The sequence below is a fragment of the Pyrgilauda ruficollis genome, unplaced genomic scaffold, assembly GCF_017590135.1.
Source record: "Pyrgilauda ruficollis isolate IOZ18807 unplaced genomic scaffold, ASM1759013v1 scaffold11, whole genome shotgun sequence".
Lineage (NCBI taxonomy): Eukaryota > Metazoa > Chordata > Aves > Passeriformes > Passeridae > Pyrgilauda > Pyrgilauda ruficollis.
The window spans coordinates 11,943,439-11,958,211 of NW_024509210.1; the positions used below are offsets into that span (position 1 = coordinate 11,943,439).

A 14,773-nucleotide genomic window follows, 5' to 3' on the forward strand; every position below is an offset into this window, starting at 1 on the left:
TTCTTTGTGATGATTTGGAGTGGTGTCATGGCCCCTGTGCTGGTAATAGGGTAAGAAAAACTGGAAATCCTCCTCCAGGCCTTAGAGCTGGTATTTGGAAAGGCAACAGTGGTGTTTAACTTACGTTTGAAACAAGGCAGAAGCAGTGTGCTACAGCTTGCAGCCAGCCTGGAGTTTGAGATTCATTCTTACTGGTTTGCAACAGCGATGACTTTGGGGCCATTCTTGGCTACTGCAGTTGTTTCCAGCTGCTGTGCCTGCCATAGCAGAGCTTGGCTCTGTCCCTCATGTCCAGGTGTGCCTGGCACAGCAGTCCTTACAGTAAAAACTGGAAGGAAAACATTGTTTGAGTAGTCATGCTTGTGAAAGCATTGTAAAACAGTCCTACAGCTCTCCCTCCACCAGCCGCTTCACAAATAACCCTGGCAGCAGCAAGGCATTTTCACATGCTGCCACAGGAGGTGGAGGATCCCAGGACCAATGACTGTGCTGCTCCCTTAAATGTTTTCCTGCTCTTAATTCATGATAGATCGTCACACAATCACTTCATGCTTTACCTCAGACTATGGTACATCTTTGAGGAGAGGCCCAGTAAAAATAAATGTGGTGTGAGGAATAAATGTTGGGAGGGGCTCAGTAAGTCAGCGTTACTTTACTGGTAATAGTTTGTCACTCAAGGCAGCAAATGGCAACTGTGGAGTCTCATTATTTCTTCCCTCCCCTGGTTGCTTAATTTCTGGACTGCACTAGTTCTTACTGCTTATGCTAATGACAAACAAAGCACCTGCTATGGACAGCTCCAAATACAGGATGTCCTTACCTGATGAAGAGCTGTTTTCAAATCTGCTACCTTTCTCTGACAGCACATGGATGCAGAAGCTACCTGTGTTCCAGACATCTCTTCAAAGCTGTGGAACCAAACACTGCCTCCTAAGAGAACCATGTATAATATCAGAAGCTCTGTGATATCAAAAAGCCACCAACCCCCATCTTTTTTAGGGAGAGACACTGGGTGCTAGATACTGACCCATTTGGCACTAAACCATTCCAGATCCTCACACTTCCAGAGTAGAAACAAACCTCACCTTCTTGCCTCACTGCTGTGTAGCAGAAGTTCATGGTAACCAGTTCACTTCTAAGACAAAGGAAAATGATAAGCACGAAACAGGACCTTAAGGGTTTTTTTTTTGGTAATGTATTTTTAAAAAACTTCTTTAGTCTCATGCAACTCCCATTTAAAAAGGAGTCATTTGACCCAGGAATCAGAAGGCCATGTGATTCTTATAGGCAGGTGCATGAAAGGTGAGAAACTGGCAAAACAACAATAGGACTCTCTTTGTAGCTTGTGCTTGTAAACCACCTCAGGAATTCATTTAGGAAGATACTTAAAAGTTGTCTGCTGCCTCTTTCTAGTCAGCACAACATTCAGGGAACACTGGCATGAAATCTCAACTATAGGGTGAAGACCTCCTAAGGGAACTGAACAATTTCTCTCTAGATGGCAGCATGTATCACTTCTACACAAAAAGCTGATGACTGAAAATTGCAATTTTCATTGGATGACAGCACTGCAAAGACAAATATTCCTGACAGAAACCTGCAGCTCCTGGAAGTCAGAATAACACACAGAAATCTAACAAGCCACTTGATCAACCTCACCCTGATGTTTTTCAGCTCTTACACTCAGTTGGAAAGAAAATCCTTTGATTCCTTGCTGATCATTTTGCTGTATCAGTAGTAACATGGCCAGAAAAGTAATGATAAACAGGTCCAAACGTGCCAAATGAATCAAACAATGCTGAAGCCTGAGGGACTCCTGGCTGACATGGTGCAACTGCACACAAGACACCACCACAGTGACAGCCAACACATAAAAGTGTTTTCAGGCTGCCTGAGTACAGGACTCCATCCCCCATCACACAGCAGAACACAGATAGAACACTGGCCCCTTCTCTCCATTTATCAGTTTGCTTGTTCCTTTTTTCTTAAAGGCTTGTGGGGGTTAAAAACCACAACTAACCAAGTAATATTCACTTCTGAAACACTCAGCAGGCTGTTTTGCTACAAAAAGTATTCCTGACACTCATCTCCACTAGTCTATGTAGAAATAAAGAATCTATTTTTAGCTTTAAAAAGTGGCTTTCTTCCAAGACTTGGTCATTCACCTTTCTCATCTCCATAGCTTTGTCAGCTCTCACATCTCTCCACAATGCTTGTAAACCAGCAGGTCCATAGTGGTGACACCATTGCAGCAGTCAGAATCCAGCTCATGGTTATGTCACTTACAGTGACAGGATCATAAATCAGGCTGGGCCATAACCCCACAGGTCACTGGAAAAGGTGCTCTTCAGGACTTACAGATAAAAATTCTTGGCTGACTTAAATGAGGCAATATAAGTAGGACATGGAAGGAAATGTCAGGGACCCAGTCCCTGTTCACAGTGCATGCTACGTACATATACCAGATACGTACTAGATTCAATGTATTTCCACCATTTTCCCCTTAAAACTCACAACTCCTTCATGGCAAAAAAGGAATTTTGCAGTGCAGCCTGGACAGCACTGAGTAGTTATGAATTCTGTAACTGGGAGCACACAATGCCCTCAAGATAAAAAGTCACTTGTTTACAGAGCACAATCAGTCTTTACAAGAAGCAGAAACACTATTCAGTAATGGCAGCTCCTGACAGCACACACACTTCATCTGCATGGTGCCCTCAGGGAGAGCACTCACTAGTCCTCAGCTCAAATGAAAACCCTCACCCAGAACAGCCCCAGCTGCACTTCCAGCTTCCACAATTTAATGCTACTTTGGGAGAGGTGTGTCCACCACCCTGCCCCAAGTGCAGATACCCTTAAAATGGAAACAGGAAGCAGAAATGAGTTCAAAAGCCACAATTGAATTATTCTGGGGGCAAGGAGATAGTGAGGGGGAGGCAGTTAAAAAAAAAAACAAAAAAAAAACCACCAACCAAAAGACCCTGCCTTCACCATAATCATGGTCAATGGCACTTAAATTCAGGCACAAAAAGAGAAAACACAAAATATTTTAAATAAACTGTAGTTGAGAGCCATTTGGTCTATGGCTTAAAAGGGTTTAAAAGAAAACTCCTATGCAGTCATGGTGAGCAAATGCTGAGAAGTCCTGATGGCCCAACCTTTTACTTTCTGCACCTCAGTTTGAAAAAAAAAAAAAAAGGAAAAAGAAAAAAAGAGAAAAAAAAGTCAGTGGTAGCAGACTACTGTGAGAACATATCTCTTTTGGCACATCCTTTTCCCAGTCACATCCTGAAAAATTCATTTTTATATGCTGCCCGTCTCTTAATGTCTAGGTAAGAAAACTACAACTTTTCTGCCTCTTATAGAAAACTACTCTAAATTTATGCCATTTTGCTACAGCTGACAACTTCGACCAAGAGGTGGTGAAGAACTTCATTGGTACTTCAATGCTTACCCCATTTCCACTGACTGAGGTTTCCAAGGTTCCACAGAGCACTCCAGCACTGTGTAGCAATAGCCAAGCTGCTGCTAAATAAGGTGGGAAAGTGAAAGCTGTATTCTGCTCCAAAATACCACAGTTCAGGCTTGATAAAAACCAAACCCAAGCAAAAAAATTTTAAAACTGAAGTTTCAACACCTCTCCAGAAGGCTAGTTCTGAACAGACTCTCCAAAAAACAAAATAAAAATCCCAAATAAATAGTACAGACTGTAAACAAAACAAGGTAGGGGGCTTTTCAGCTAATTACAGCCATACCTGTTGCCAGGCACATCATTTCATTAAAGGACAGCCCAAACTCACCTTGTTCATGGGCTGTAAAGACAGTGAAGTTCAAAGGCAAATACTGTTCTGTTAATTCATATTCCTGGAAAGTGCCTCCAAAAGAAAATTTTCACAGGCAAGAAAGATGGTAATAGGTGAACATGTCCAGAGATGGAGACATTTCATGTGTTGTTGGGAAAGTCCTAGGGAACATTTACTCCAAGTGAAAAAACACGTGTTACCAGAAAAAGTAAATTTGAGTTGCCTGCAACCTCTTTTACAGGTCTTCTGAAATGTCTTTTCAGAATTTCTAAGCCTATATATGTTACCCACTCCTGGAATACTGACTGACTAACAAGACTGCAGTGGGTAATAACTGTTCTTTTTTAACAGGAAATGAATGCTTCTGGGGCCATCAGGGCTCATCCCATCTCTTATAAAGGAAAAATACCTCAATAGCCTCACAGCCACATGGCAATAAAAAACATCATCCTCTCTTTCCTCACTTTCTTCTGTCCCTGCTCAGATATATCTCATGGGACTTGGCTCAGGAACAACAACAAATTACCACACAGTGGTCTGACAACTCGCCTGCTCAGGGTGTAAGCGTATTTTTCCAATCAACATCTCAGATGAGGCTCTGACATTTCATTTCCCTATTCAATCCAAATCCTTAATGCTACAAGTCACTTCTGCTCCTGATACTTAATATTCAGCTCTTTTACCCATTTCCCTTCTGCTTCTTTCCTTCTAAAACACGCTCCCTTCTCTTCCACAGATTTTTCCTCTATAGCATTCGAAAAGATTAGACTTTATTAGACAACTCATTTTTCTCTATGCTCCTTTCACAGTTCTGAACATGCAAGAACCAGAGCACAGAAAGTGTTCTAGGAACCCAAACCTTCCACACATCATTAGGCTGTGCTCTCCAGTCAAATCCAGAAGTTTTGCCAAGCAACAGGCAGCTCATAATCAACACAGACTTCAGTTTAAAAAACACAGAGCCTAACGCATTATTACGATCATCTGCATTTCTAGTTAGCATGCAACTAGACACCTTATGGAGGAACACAAGGAGCTATAAGGACATCTTTAAATAGTTACTGTTGCACAATCAGAAGTAGAGGAGCCTAAGCCATACTCACTGGCCTGTGCAGTACACAAAGCCAAACCCAAAGAGCCTGTTCATCTCTTTTGCCCTGTGCCTATGATTTACTTTATTCTTTAAGAGTATCATTGAAAATATCAAACAGGCACATATTTCTAACTTGCAGAAACAAAAACTCATTGGCTAAACCCAAGTAAGAAGCAAAATACATTACTGCTGAGAAATGGGATTCTTAGCATCCATGAGTTATTTAACTTCCACTTTAAAAGCCCTGAAATGTATGTGCTTATACACTTAAGCTATCTAAACTTAATTTTCTGCAACGCCATCCCTACTAGATATCTTTCATAGTCCACCAAATAGCTCTCTAAATACATGGGAGCAGCTGGTGTTCTGCACAATACTTGGGAAATACAAGGCTCTGCATTATCACACATTATCAAGGCTAGAAAAGGAACCCAGTGACTGACAGAACTGTAGGAAGAATATCCCAGGCTTACCACCAACTCTCCCAACACCCATCAAACATGTACCTCAGCCTCTGCAGAGGCAGGTCATTGTCAGAGCAGTACCAGGCAAGAAACCTTTGGGCCCCAGCTCGTGCTGGATTGCCGTCCCCAGAGCACAGCAGCCACCTACCAAGGCTCACAGGAGCTCCCACTGACACACAGCTGGCCAGCTCCTTCAGACTGCCAACATCATAGCAGAGAGAAGAGAGTCAGTCTAAGAAAACAAGTGTTTAATCAGAAACGAGAAGAGACGAGGGATAAGAAAGTGATTACAGGAGAGTAATACCCCAGCCAAAAGAAACAGGATTGTACAACTTGTAACAACCAGGATCAAAACATTCTATGAGCCAGCAGTGCCCAGTGAGGGACGCTCCTGAGAAAGAGCTCAAGCACTTCTGGCAGTCTCCAGGCAGCTCAGTGCAGTCAAGGACTCACTGCCCGAGCTCCAGCCTCTGTCCTCAGCTGCTGCAGAAAGCTGCAGAGGTGGCCCTGGCCCTGCTACTCCAGTCTCAGCTTCTCTCACCAGGAGTTGCTGAAAGGGATGGAGGGAGCACTCACTGTGCACAGCAGTTCCAGCCACTCTCCAAAAGGAGATGGTGTGTGGAGTAAGAGAAGCTCATTAAAAAAAAAAAAAAAAAAAAGTTTACATATTTATAAATGCCAAAATAAATATTTCAGACAGAATCCCCAACCCCTCTAACATGTGCGCAATCACACTGCAAACTGCTCGCAGAACAGCCTCCCAGGGCTCAGGGAAAAAAGCGGTGACTACACCACAGGGCAGCCAGCTCAACTTCCTTCTCATTTCCTGATGCTTCTCAAGCCTGCAGCCCACTGAGAAGGAGGAGGAAGAGCGAGCAAAGCAGAGCGCCAACACGCAACAGTGCTGGAGAGGAATGTCATGGTATAAATACATCAGATCAGTGGTTTCCAACAAGTTAAAACTAAAATAAAAAAGACACCAGAAGGAAGGATGGTGTAAATGGAACTACAACTATGTTGGGGGCAAAGGGTTGTGTGTCCGTGGAGCTCCACCTGATGTCATGGTGAGAAGGTGGTCATTTCCAGAGAGACCCTTTGCCACAGCTCCTTTGTCTGCTTGCTGCGCTTTAGGTTCTGGAGAATATCATTAAACTGCATCACGCCCATGGGAGTCAGGCAGAAGGCGCTTCTGGCGCTGCGGATGGCATTCACAAAGTCATCGTAGTCAGCTGGAGTGAGATGGATCAGCCGATGATGGATGTACTGGATGGGAAAAGGGAAAGAGCCTTAAGGCATTTGCTCACCACCCTCCTGCTGGTGAAACTCAGAAGACTGAGCTCCCAGAGCAATAGGCCACATGGTCCTGTTACCCACCAGTGGTGCCAAGACTCGCAGCTCTGACAGAAGAGTACCTCAAAAGCAGCAGTGCTGTGTCCTACACCCCAGCACACCCAAGGGCAGTGCTCCCTCAGAGCACCAAAATGCAGCACACAACATCAGTAAGAGACCTCGATGTCATGAGCACTCTATTGGGCCTAAAGGGAAGGTACAGCACTAAAGGGACAGGTAATATTCTACCCCACCAGCATCCACCCCTCACAACCTTTCATTCCTGGTCACTGTATATCTCCTTTGCTAAGGGACGTGGGCTGAGTAAAGTTTACACTAAATTGCTACAAAATATCTCTAGGCTTTTTACACTGTCACTTCTATCAGCTTCTCAAAGAAGGCCCCAAAACAGGCTTAGCTTTCAAGGTCAAATGAAGAAGTTGTCATGTCTCAAAAATACCATCTAGGGTGATAGAACAGCTAATTCAATCTGGCCAATATGGCTGCAGAATCACCCTCTGGTGATTTATTCAAGAGAAGCAGGTATATGTGAGGTGTCTTGATTGCACTGTTTTAAAAAACAGGCAGCTTTGGTATTCCAGCTGGCTCACTGAAACACTGGTTTCAGCAAAGCCTGGGATATCTGTGCTGGTAGCTGACCAAGCCATTTCCACTGTTGGTGTCAGCACTGGCACACCAGACAGCCATGCCAGAACTTTGTGAGGAGGGGAAAACAGGCTACTACTAACAAAAAAGTAAAAAGGATGGGCTAGGGACAGGGGTGGACATGAGGCTTGAAAACAAAGAAAGTTCAGAAGTTAAAAGGTACACATAGCATTTGGAGTGAGAAAGAACACAACCACCCCAGCCTTCATGGAAGAGCACAGGAGGTGGAAGGCCTTGGCAGAAGCAGTACAGTGAGTTCTTTTGCATGCAGCCCCCATTCAGGCACGTGATATCTACTCCAGTCCCTGCTGAGGGAGAAGGCTGCATCAGGAAATGGACCACGTCAGCTCCCAGTGCCCAAGGCCCCTTCCCCTCTGCACATGCACACACAGGCAGCACCTCCAAGGCAGGCAATGGCCTGGCAGCTCTGACTGGCAAGAAGATAAGCCACACTTTACCTGCATATAGGCCTGCTGGCACCTCTGCACCAGCTGGTGGAAGGCTGGGGTGCGCAGGTGGTTGTGCACATGGGCAGGGTTGAGCCTCTGTAGAGCTTCCATGATGATCTCCTGGAGCACAAAAGGGCTCAGCACCCCCTTGGCAGCACCAACGCAAAACTGATGCACGTAGTTTACACCTGCACAGGAGGAAGTCAGAACAACAGTGCTAAGATAACAGACACACAAGAAATCACACTTCACAGCAAGAACCTGGATCTGGAGCACCTTCTCCATGTACTGCATCCTCCAGCAGGCTTGGGGGAGACAGTCTAGCAAACTCATGGGACAGAGAAGATTCTGCTATATCCATTAGGTTTGAGGAGAGACCAGATACCACCTCAGTTACTGGTGTTCCCAAATTCACTTTTCTTTAAAGGAGATGTGAAAGGAAACTAATTTGACAAGGTTACTAGACAGACAAGGATAACACTGTACCTTCTCCACTGTTTCCTGACTGCCCATCAAGGAAGCACCTAGATGCCTCAGCACTCAGGCTTTAAGGAGGCTGTAGACATAAGTCAAGCTTCCCCACCACTTCCTACAGTGGAGCTCTGCCAGCAGAAGCAGAAGCTACATAGAAGGCTGTTTGTAAAGATTTTTTTAGTTCTTACGGCTTATGAAAGAATTTAGAAAGTGAGCTGACAAAAAAGATCCAAGAGCAAAATGGAAGTAAAAACAAGCAACCCCCCCAAAAATAGGTGTTTTGAGCACCTATTGCTATAAAAAGTCCTCACAGAAGGTATAAATATACATAAGAAGAATACCTACAATACAGTGCAAATGGAAAAGAAAGAATTGATATTATAGAATGGAAGAGATACAAGCTCTGAACCCTGTCCAATCTCATGTACTTCATCCAGTGACTCAAAATTCAACAGCATGCCTACAGAACCCAAAAATGGGACAAATGAATGGATGAAAGAGCAGTAGGGATCTTCTCTCAGGAATGGCACTGATATCAGGCTCGCCCAATCCTTGAAGTTTCATTCCTTCAAGAGCTTTTTCCCATCATAGCCCAAATCCCAGCAAGTGGATTTCTGTTAAGTACTGCTCTGAGCCTTACCTAACTTTGCAGCTAACCCAAGGAGCCATTTTACATCCTCAGTGTAGGGCGGGCTGCGGGAGAAGTTGTTGGGATGGTCGTTGTGAGCTCTTCGGCCAAGCATCTCCAGAGCCAGCATCCCTGTGAGAAAGGGGCAGCCACAGTCAAGCAGCACTTCTGCCAGTAAGGCTAAGTCTAGCATTTCACTCACTACAACACAACCTTACTGGCCTGCCCTCCACCAGAAGAAAATTCCACAGCTGCAGAGTCCAGACAGAAACAAAAGGCCAGCCTTGGAGCCTGCCAGCACAGGAACTATCTGCAAGAACATCTGGATCTGCTTCTCCAGGCTGGGAAACCTGCACAGCCATCACCCCTCACCAGAGCTGCAAAGAGACACTCAAGCATCCACGGCAGCGTCAAGCAGAGAGCCCCAAAGGCTGCACTACAAGAAATGTCCTGAAAGCAAAGCTTTTGATCTAAATTTTGCAACAGAGAAGCTACCCAAACCAGCCTGCTCTGCAGCAAAGACAACAGGCTACCACTGAGCTGCAGGATTGCCAATCTGCAAACATTTCACTTGTGCCATTACAGTCCTTCAGATAAATCCACCCATTTAAACAATATTCAAACACCAACATTTGCCACATCCTGATCTTCCAGACCATCTTCCCTGCCTGTGTGCCTCTCTCTTATTCAGGTTACTAAACACCCTTCATGGCATGCCATGTACCACTGATATTTTAAACTACATCTGCACACCTTTCTAGCTAACAAGTACTCTCTATTCTAGCTTTTAAAAAAAGGTCAAGTTTTCCTTCCATTTTCTTGCTGTTTCTCTTCCTTTGCTTATTTTAGAGGCTTCCTTATCCTACATCAAGTATCCACTGGGTTGAACCATGAGTCTGTGTACAAGTAGCTTACTACGTACTACTACAGCAGCTTACTGCAATCTAAGCTTAATCCCAAACCCCAAGACTACTATTCTTGTACCAATGGCAATTCAGGCAGACACTCTTATTTTCTCATAACCAGTGTGACTGGGAAAGGAATACTAATTAGATACCCACTCTTCACTAAATATAAGTTCCCTCTGCATCTATCGTTAACAAATAACTGGAGAGGCACAGGGCACTTCCTTTGTGCATCTGAATACTCAGCTGCTATTAAACTAGAGGTGTGCCCTCCCCATCCCTGAGCAGCAGGAGTCAAATATCATTTTATCATATAGTCACATCCTTGGAGCTCTATTCAGGCTCCTTTATGTACATCTGCTAAAAGACAAGACTCTTCCCAGCCTTAACCCACTTAGTTTTCTTTTCTGCTCTGATGGTCCTGGAAAGTAATTGTCCAATCTTACAATGCTTTACCTTCATTTTTAGACTCCACATCTGATCATCAACTTGCTTTTCCCATGTCCCTCAGGTGCAGTCACCCTCAACAGGTGCAGCAGCCAATTGCCAAATTGACAGTGAAAACCTGCAGCCTTGCCCTGAATCCCTCTCAAGGGGACTACAGAAACCCACTTGGCCATCCTTACCAACTCGGTATGCAGAGTGGAGGTAGTGCAGACCCTGGGGGCTCACAGGCTGACTGTGCTGCTCATCCTCGGCAGGAAAACCCCCCGTAACAAGGGAGTTGGGCTGTGAGGACAGAGTTGTCAAGGAAGCACCCTGAATCGCTGGGAACGTTGATCCTGCATGGACACTGCCTACTGAAGAGAGCAAAACAGCAGCATTAGGACCCAGCACCAGCCTAAAAGAAGGTTTACTTGGGACATCATCTCCTTCACCTGACTGCCCCCTGCCAGTGTAGGGTTATATTCCCCCAAACAGAACAATAAAGCAACCAAAACCCACAGGCTTACAACTGAAATACAATGGGCCAGAAATAGCTCTATTCTGTTTGCAAGGTGGGCCTGACAGGGTCAGTTACATGTGTGTCCATTTCTTCTGAAGTATCTTGTGAACATGCACAAAATCCATGTTTTACTTGTAAACGTGTTGATTCGAAGACATTTGCTATTATTAAACAAAATGTTTGGTTCTGATTTCTTGTCCGAGGAAACAATCATGTGTATGTCTATATGATGAGAAACTGCTAGGAAAATTACTGAGCAGGAACAGAATTAAGTCACTCAAAGATCAAGTCCAACAATCAAGGTTCTTCCACTTCAGCTGTACGACAGCTGTCACTCGGTTCAGGAAGGCTTTTACTGGAGGCTGACCTCCAATCCGTCCCTGGAAAGAACAGTCCCTGCACACACTGGCAGCATGTATCAACAGTAAAAAACAGCAAGGAGACTTGAGAAGTTGTCACCTTCAGACACTTAACTAGTATGAGCAAACTCAAGGGAAATGACAGGTTTCAAATGCAAATCCATTGCATTGTACCACCTAAACTTGTACAGACAGCAGCAAACACTGAATCACTAAGCTGAACTCTTACAAGACTCAAATTTACCTGTCCCTCTCAAGAAATGTACAAAGAACAAAAAGCAAGGTTTGCTTGAGAACTCCAGAGCACAGATGCCATTAGGTGTGTGCAAATTGTTACCCTTACTTCACAGTTTCTCTATGATGCTACTACACCAGCTTGAGCAATGCTGTAAGTTCCTTTTTATTTCCCCCTCCGTGTTTGCTAGTGCATAGTTAAATACCTGAGAACAATACAGCTCCCAGGAAAGACCTGTCTAACCCCCTCAACCAAGGGCACACAAGGTGCCAAACACTGCACAAAGCAAGGCAAAATTGATACTGCATTTGAAGTCTGGCCAAGGAGAATAACCTGTAAGAGTGAGGTAAATTATTGCCAGAGCTCAGGCATCACCACATGATTCTGTACTTCAGGAACAGTGAAACAGTATTGTAAGAACTGAAAATAAGTTTATGGAAGCCGTAAACAATGGCAGCTGGAAAGGGCGGGGTTGTTTTCTCCTTCCGCTATTTTAAGTGTTCTAAGATGAATTAGCACTTCTGGAAGATCCATAACTCTTTGGAGGAATACAGAAATGGTTTCTCACAATGAAAACTCACAGCATCAGATTGTGACTAAGGCTGGCAGCTATGAGATCCTAAGGCCTTCAAGACTGTTTTATTTGCCTTTGTGCTAGCTTTTTAGCATCAAAATACTGGATAAAAAAATAACTGAAATTACTCTCCAGATACTCTGAATATGAAGGAGATCAACACAACTCTTCAGTATTTTTCCACATACCAGTCTTCCAGCACCTGGTGAGTTGCAACACACTGAAAACAGGGAAACATTACAGCCTCTCCAGTGAGGGGTTAGCAGAGATTGGGGTCAAGTGCAACCCACTGGTGCAGAACTCCATGGCAATGACAACATGTCCACAATCCAGTCAAGATCTGTTGCCCCAGTGCTACACACTACTTCATGGATTTTCACCATCACACAAGCCCTAGCACAACACATGAACAACCATTACAAAAGCTATTGACATGACTCGACAAAACATCTGTCATCTCTGATAGTTCCACATTTGGGCACTGGCTGCCTCCAATCCTTTCAGGCATGATAAAACATTTAGTAGTGCTTCTGTAGCAGAACTCTGCCTGCTTCCTGCACTCTGTTCACCTGACCCAAGAGAATTACGTGAGTCTGCTCAAGATCATCTCTATGGTCACCTTGCCCCAAGGAGAGCAGGAATTAAGCTTTTAAAGGTTAGATGTCAGAAAGACCACAAGGGCTCCGAACATGATTTAGTCTTGAGGCCAAAACAATCTCATACTGGAAATTCAGGTGAACAGAAGTTCCTCTTGCTAGCTGTATCAGGCCCCCTTGGGAATCCCACTACCCCTGAGCATGCACACCTTCAGAACGGTGTGCATTTGGCCAGAACTTTCCAGTGCAAGAACCCTCATTCCACTTGTAATAAATAAGGAACAGGACCTCACTGGGGAACAGCTAAGAGACAGTAAAGAAACCTCTGCTCCCCAGCCCAGAGCTGTAACTTACATGCTACATTGGAAGACAGCGACAGTCCCGTCTCACTGTGATAGGGATGCACCGCAATCTGTGTCATGGAGGGGACGGGCACGCCAGGGAAGGACACTGCTGTAGCTGCCAGTGACGGTGCTGTTACTGAGTAAGGGTACTGCGCCCCTATGAATGCTGGATGGACACCCTGCAACAGAAGGTACAGAACAGTTGTGGCTACTTCGCCTGACCACTTTGAAGCAATTCAAAACATCATGTCCCCACACAAGCCCCAGAGCTTGAAAAGTCCAGTCTGAAGGAAGAAAAGGCAGAAACTTGTACCACATGAGCATTACATCTGCTGGCTCCTTCTCCTTTAAAAAAACCTAATAATTTTGCAGAAGACCACTCCAAGACCTTCCAAAATAGGCAAAGGTTAAAATAACTTTTATTTGGCTTTCCCATCATAGTCTCTATTTAGCCTGCAAGCTCTCAAGAAAACAAGCTTCTGTCCAGTGCCTTCTGAGAAACTACAGAGCAATAGAAATTGAGAACTACTGACATATTATATTTTATATTCTCTTGAGACTTTAAACACAGCTACAAAAGGCTCTTTATTGTGCAAATGCTGAGCTGGAGGGCCAAAATAAGTGTCACCAACTGGCAACTGAGAGCAGAAAGAGGGACCTGATCTCAAATCATGACAGGTCTGAGCGCCATGCTCTCCCCACTTCAACATACTCCCACAGAAGCAGCCACACAAGGTCACAGTAAATGAACAAGGCACAGCCAAAACTCACCTGTGGATACGCCGAGCCAGGGACCGGGAAGACAGCTGGGCGCGGCATGTGCTGGATAGTGTGTCCGATATACTGGGGATTACAGGGGATGTGAGTCTGAAGGGTGGTGTAAGGGTGGAGACCCTGCGTGTGTGTATGTGCCATTGCTGGCCCTGCCACCGTGTGCTGCTGGTACATGGTTGACCCCACAGAGATCACTGGCATGACGGTTGCTGCTGCAGTTACTGCAGCTGCCACTGTCACTGTGGTCGGCTCTGAGGTCACCCGGCTGTCTGCCAAGCCACGCGCTGCTTCAGACACGGCCCGCGCGGCACCGGCACTGCAGCCAGTGGCACCTTCTCTCTGGGTCCCACCAACAGTCTGTTCATAAAGCCAGTACCACTGATGAGCTACTTCAAAGAGGACTTCTGGGTACACGCCACCTCCTTTAGCTGCCTCTTCTACTGCCATGCAGGCCTTTTCCAGCATCAGGTTGTCCTGGGAGCAGTGAAACAAAGGAAGTTAAGAATGTAAAATGAGAAACACAAGAAAGAAAAACTACAAGAGGGGAGAAGTACAAGGCGCTCTAAAATGACTAATACTATGGGGGACCGGCCAGATGCTATGCAGCAGAATAACCAGTGTTATTCATGAAACATAAGAAATCCAGAGAACTGGGATTAAGGCCGGGCAGTAGCAAAGGAGCCAACCCCACAGGTAACAACAGCACATCCTTGATGCTAGCAATCAGCCTCCAATAGCAGCTGCCATGAGATGCTCACCTGTTCCTTACACTGCACCAGAGCCCTCTGGATCTCATTTGGGTTCAGGGCATGGGCATGAGGCAGGCAGCTGAGTGCCAGTTCAGCAGCTGCCCGCACCATGTTGGAGTCTCTTGCCCGTGAAGCTCTGTCTGCCAATGATGCCACCTCTGGGGGAGTTAGATGTCCATCCCAACACTCCACTAAGATGTTCAAGGCTGCGCTACCAATCTCCATGGCCTGCCCTAAGAAGAAGAGTGAGAGAGACTCTCACACCACTGTATGCCCAGCACAGTTAGCTTTCTTTTAACAGCAGGTGCACTCTTCACTTCCTTCAGCAGCAGTGACACAGCCCAGTTGCTTCCCTTAAGGTTCACATCAAATTTAGGCGCTATCT

The 14,773-nt window shown here is 45.2% G+C and overlaps 1 protein-coding gene across 4 annotated transcripts in view; it reads right to left on the bottom strand.

Annotated features, from left to right (window-relative positions):
• Nucleotides 1-5,593: 5,593 nt before the first annotated feature.
• Nucleotides 5,594-14,773, bottom strand: part of ZSWIM8 (zinc finger SWIM-type containing 8) — a 53,572-nt gene continuing 44,392 nt past the window's right edge. For 3 of the 4 annotated variants that reach the window (XM_041476137.1, XM_041476127.1, XM_041476155.1), the window contains 7 exons: nucleotides 14,398-14,621; nucleotides 13,637-14,113; nucleotides 12,876-13,044; nucleotides 10,438-10,611; nucleotides 8,919-9,038; nucleotides 7,814-7,992; nucleotides 5,594-6,623 (listed from right to left, as the gene is read on the bottom strand). In XM_041476137.1, the coding sequence (XP_041332071.1) occupies nucleotides 6,420-6,623; nucleotides 7,814-7,992; nucleotides 8,919-9,038; nucleotides 10,438-10,611; nucleotides 12,876-13,044; nucleotides 13,637-14,113; nucleotides 14,398-14,621 (1,547 nt within the window). In that variant the 3' untranslated portion in view covers nucleotides 5,594-6,419. The remainder of the gene's footprint in view (nucleotides 6,624-7,813; nucleotides 7,993-8,918; nucleotides 9,039-10,437; nucleotides 10,612-12,875; nucleotides 13,045-13,636; nucleotides 14,114-14,397; nucleotides 14,622-14,773) is intronic. The other variant, XM_041476146.1, reaches the window with a different exon arrangement.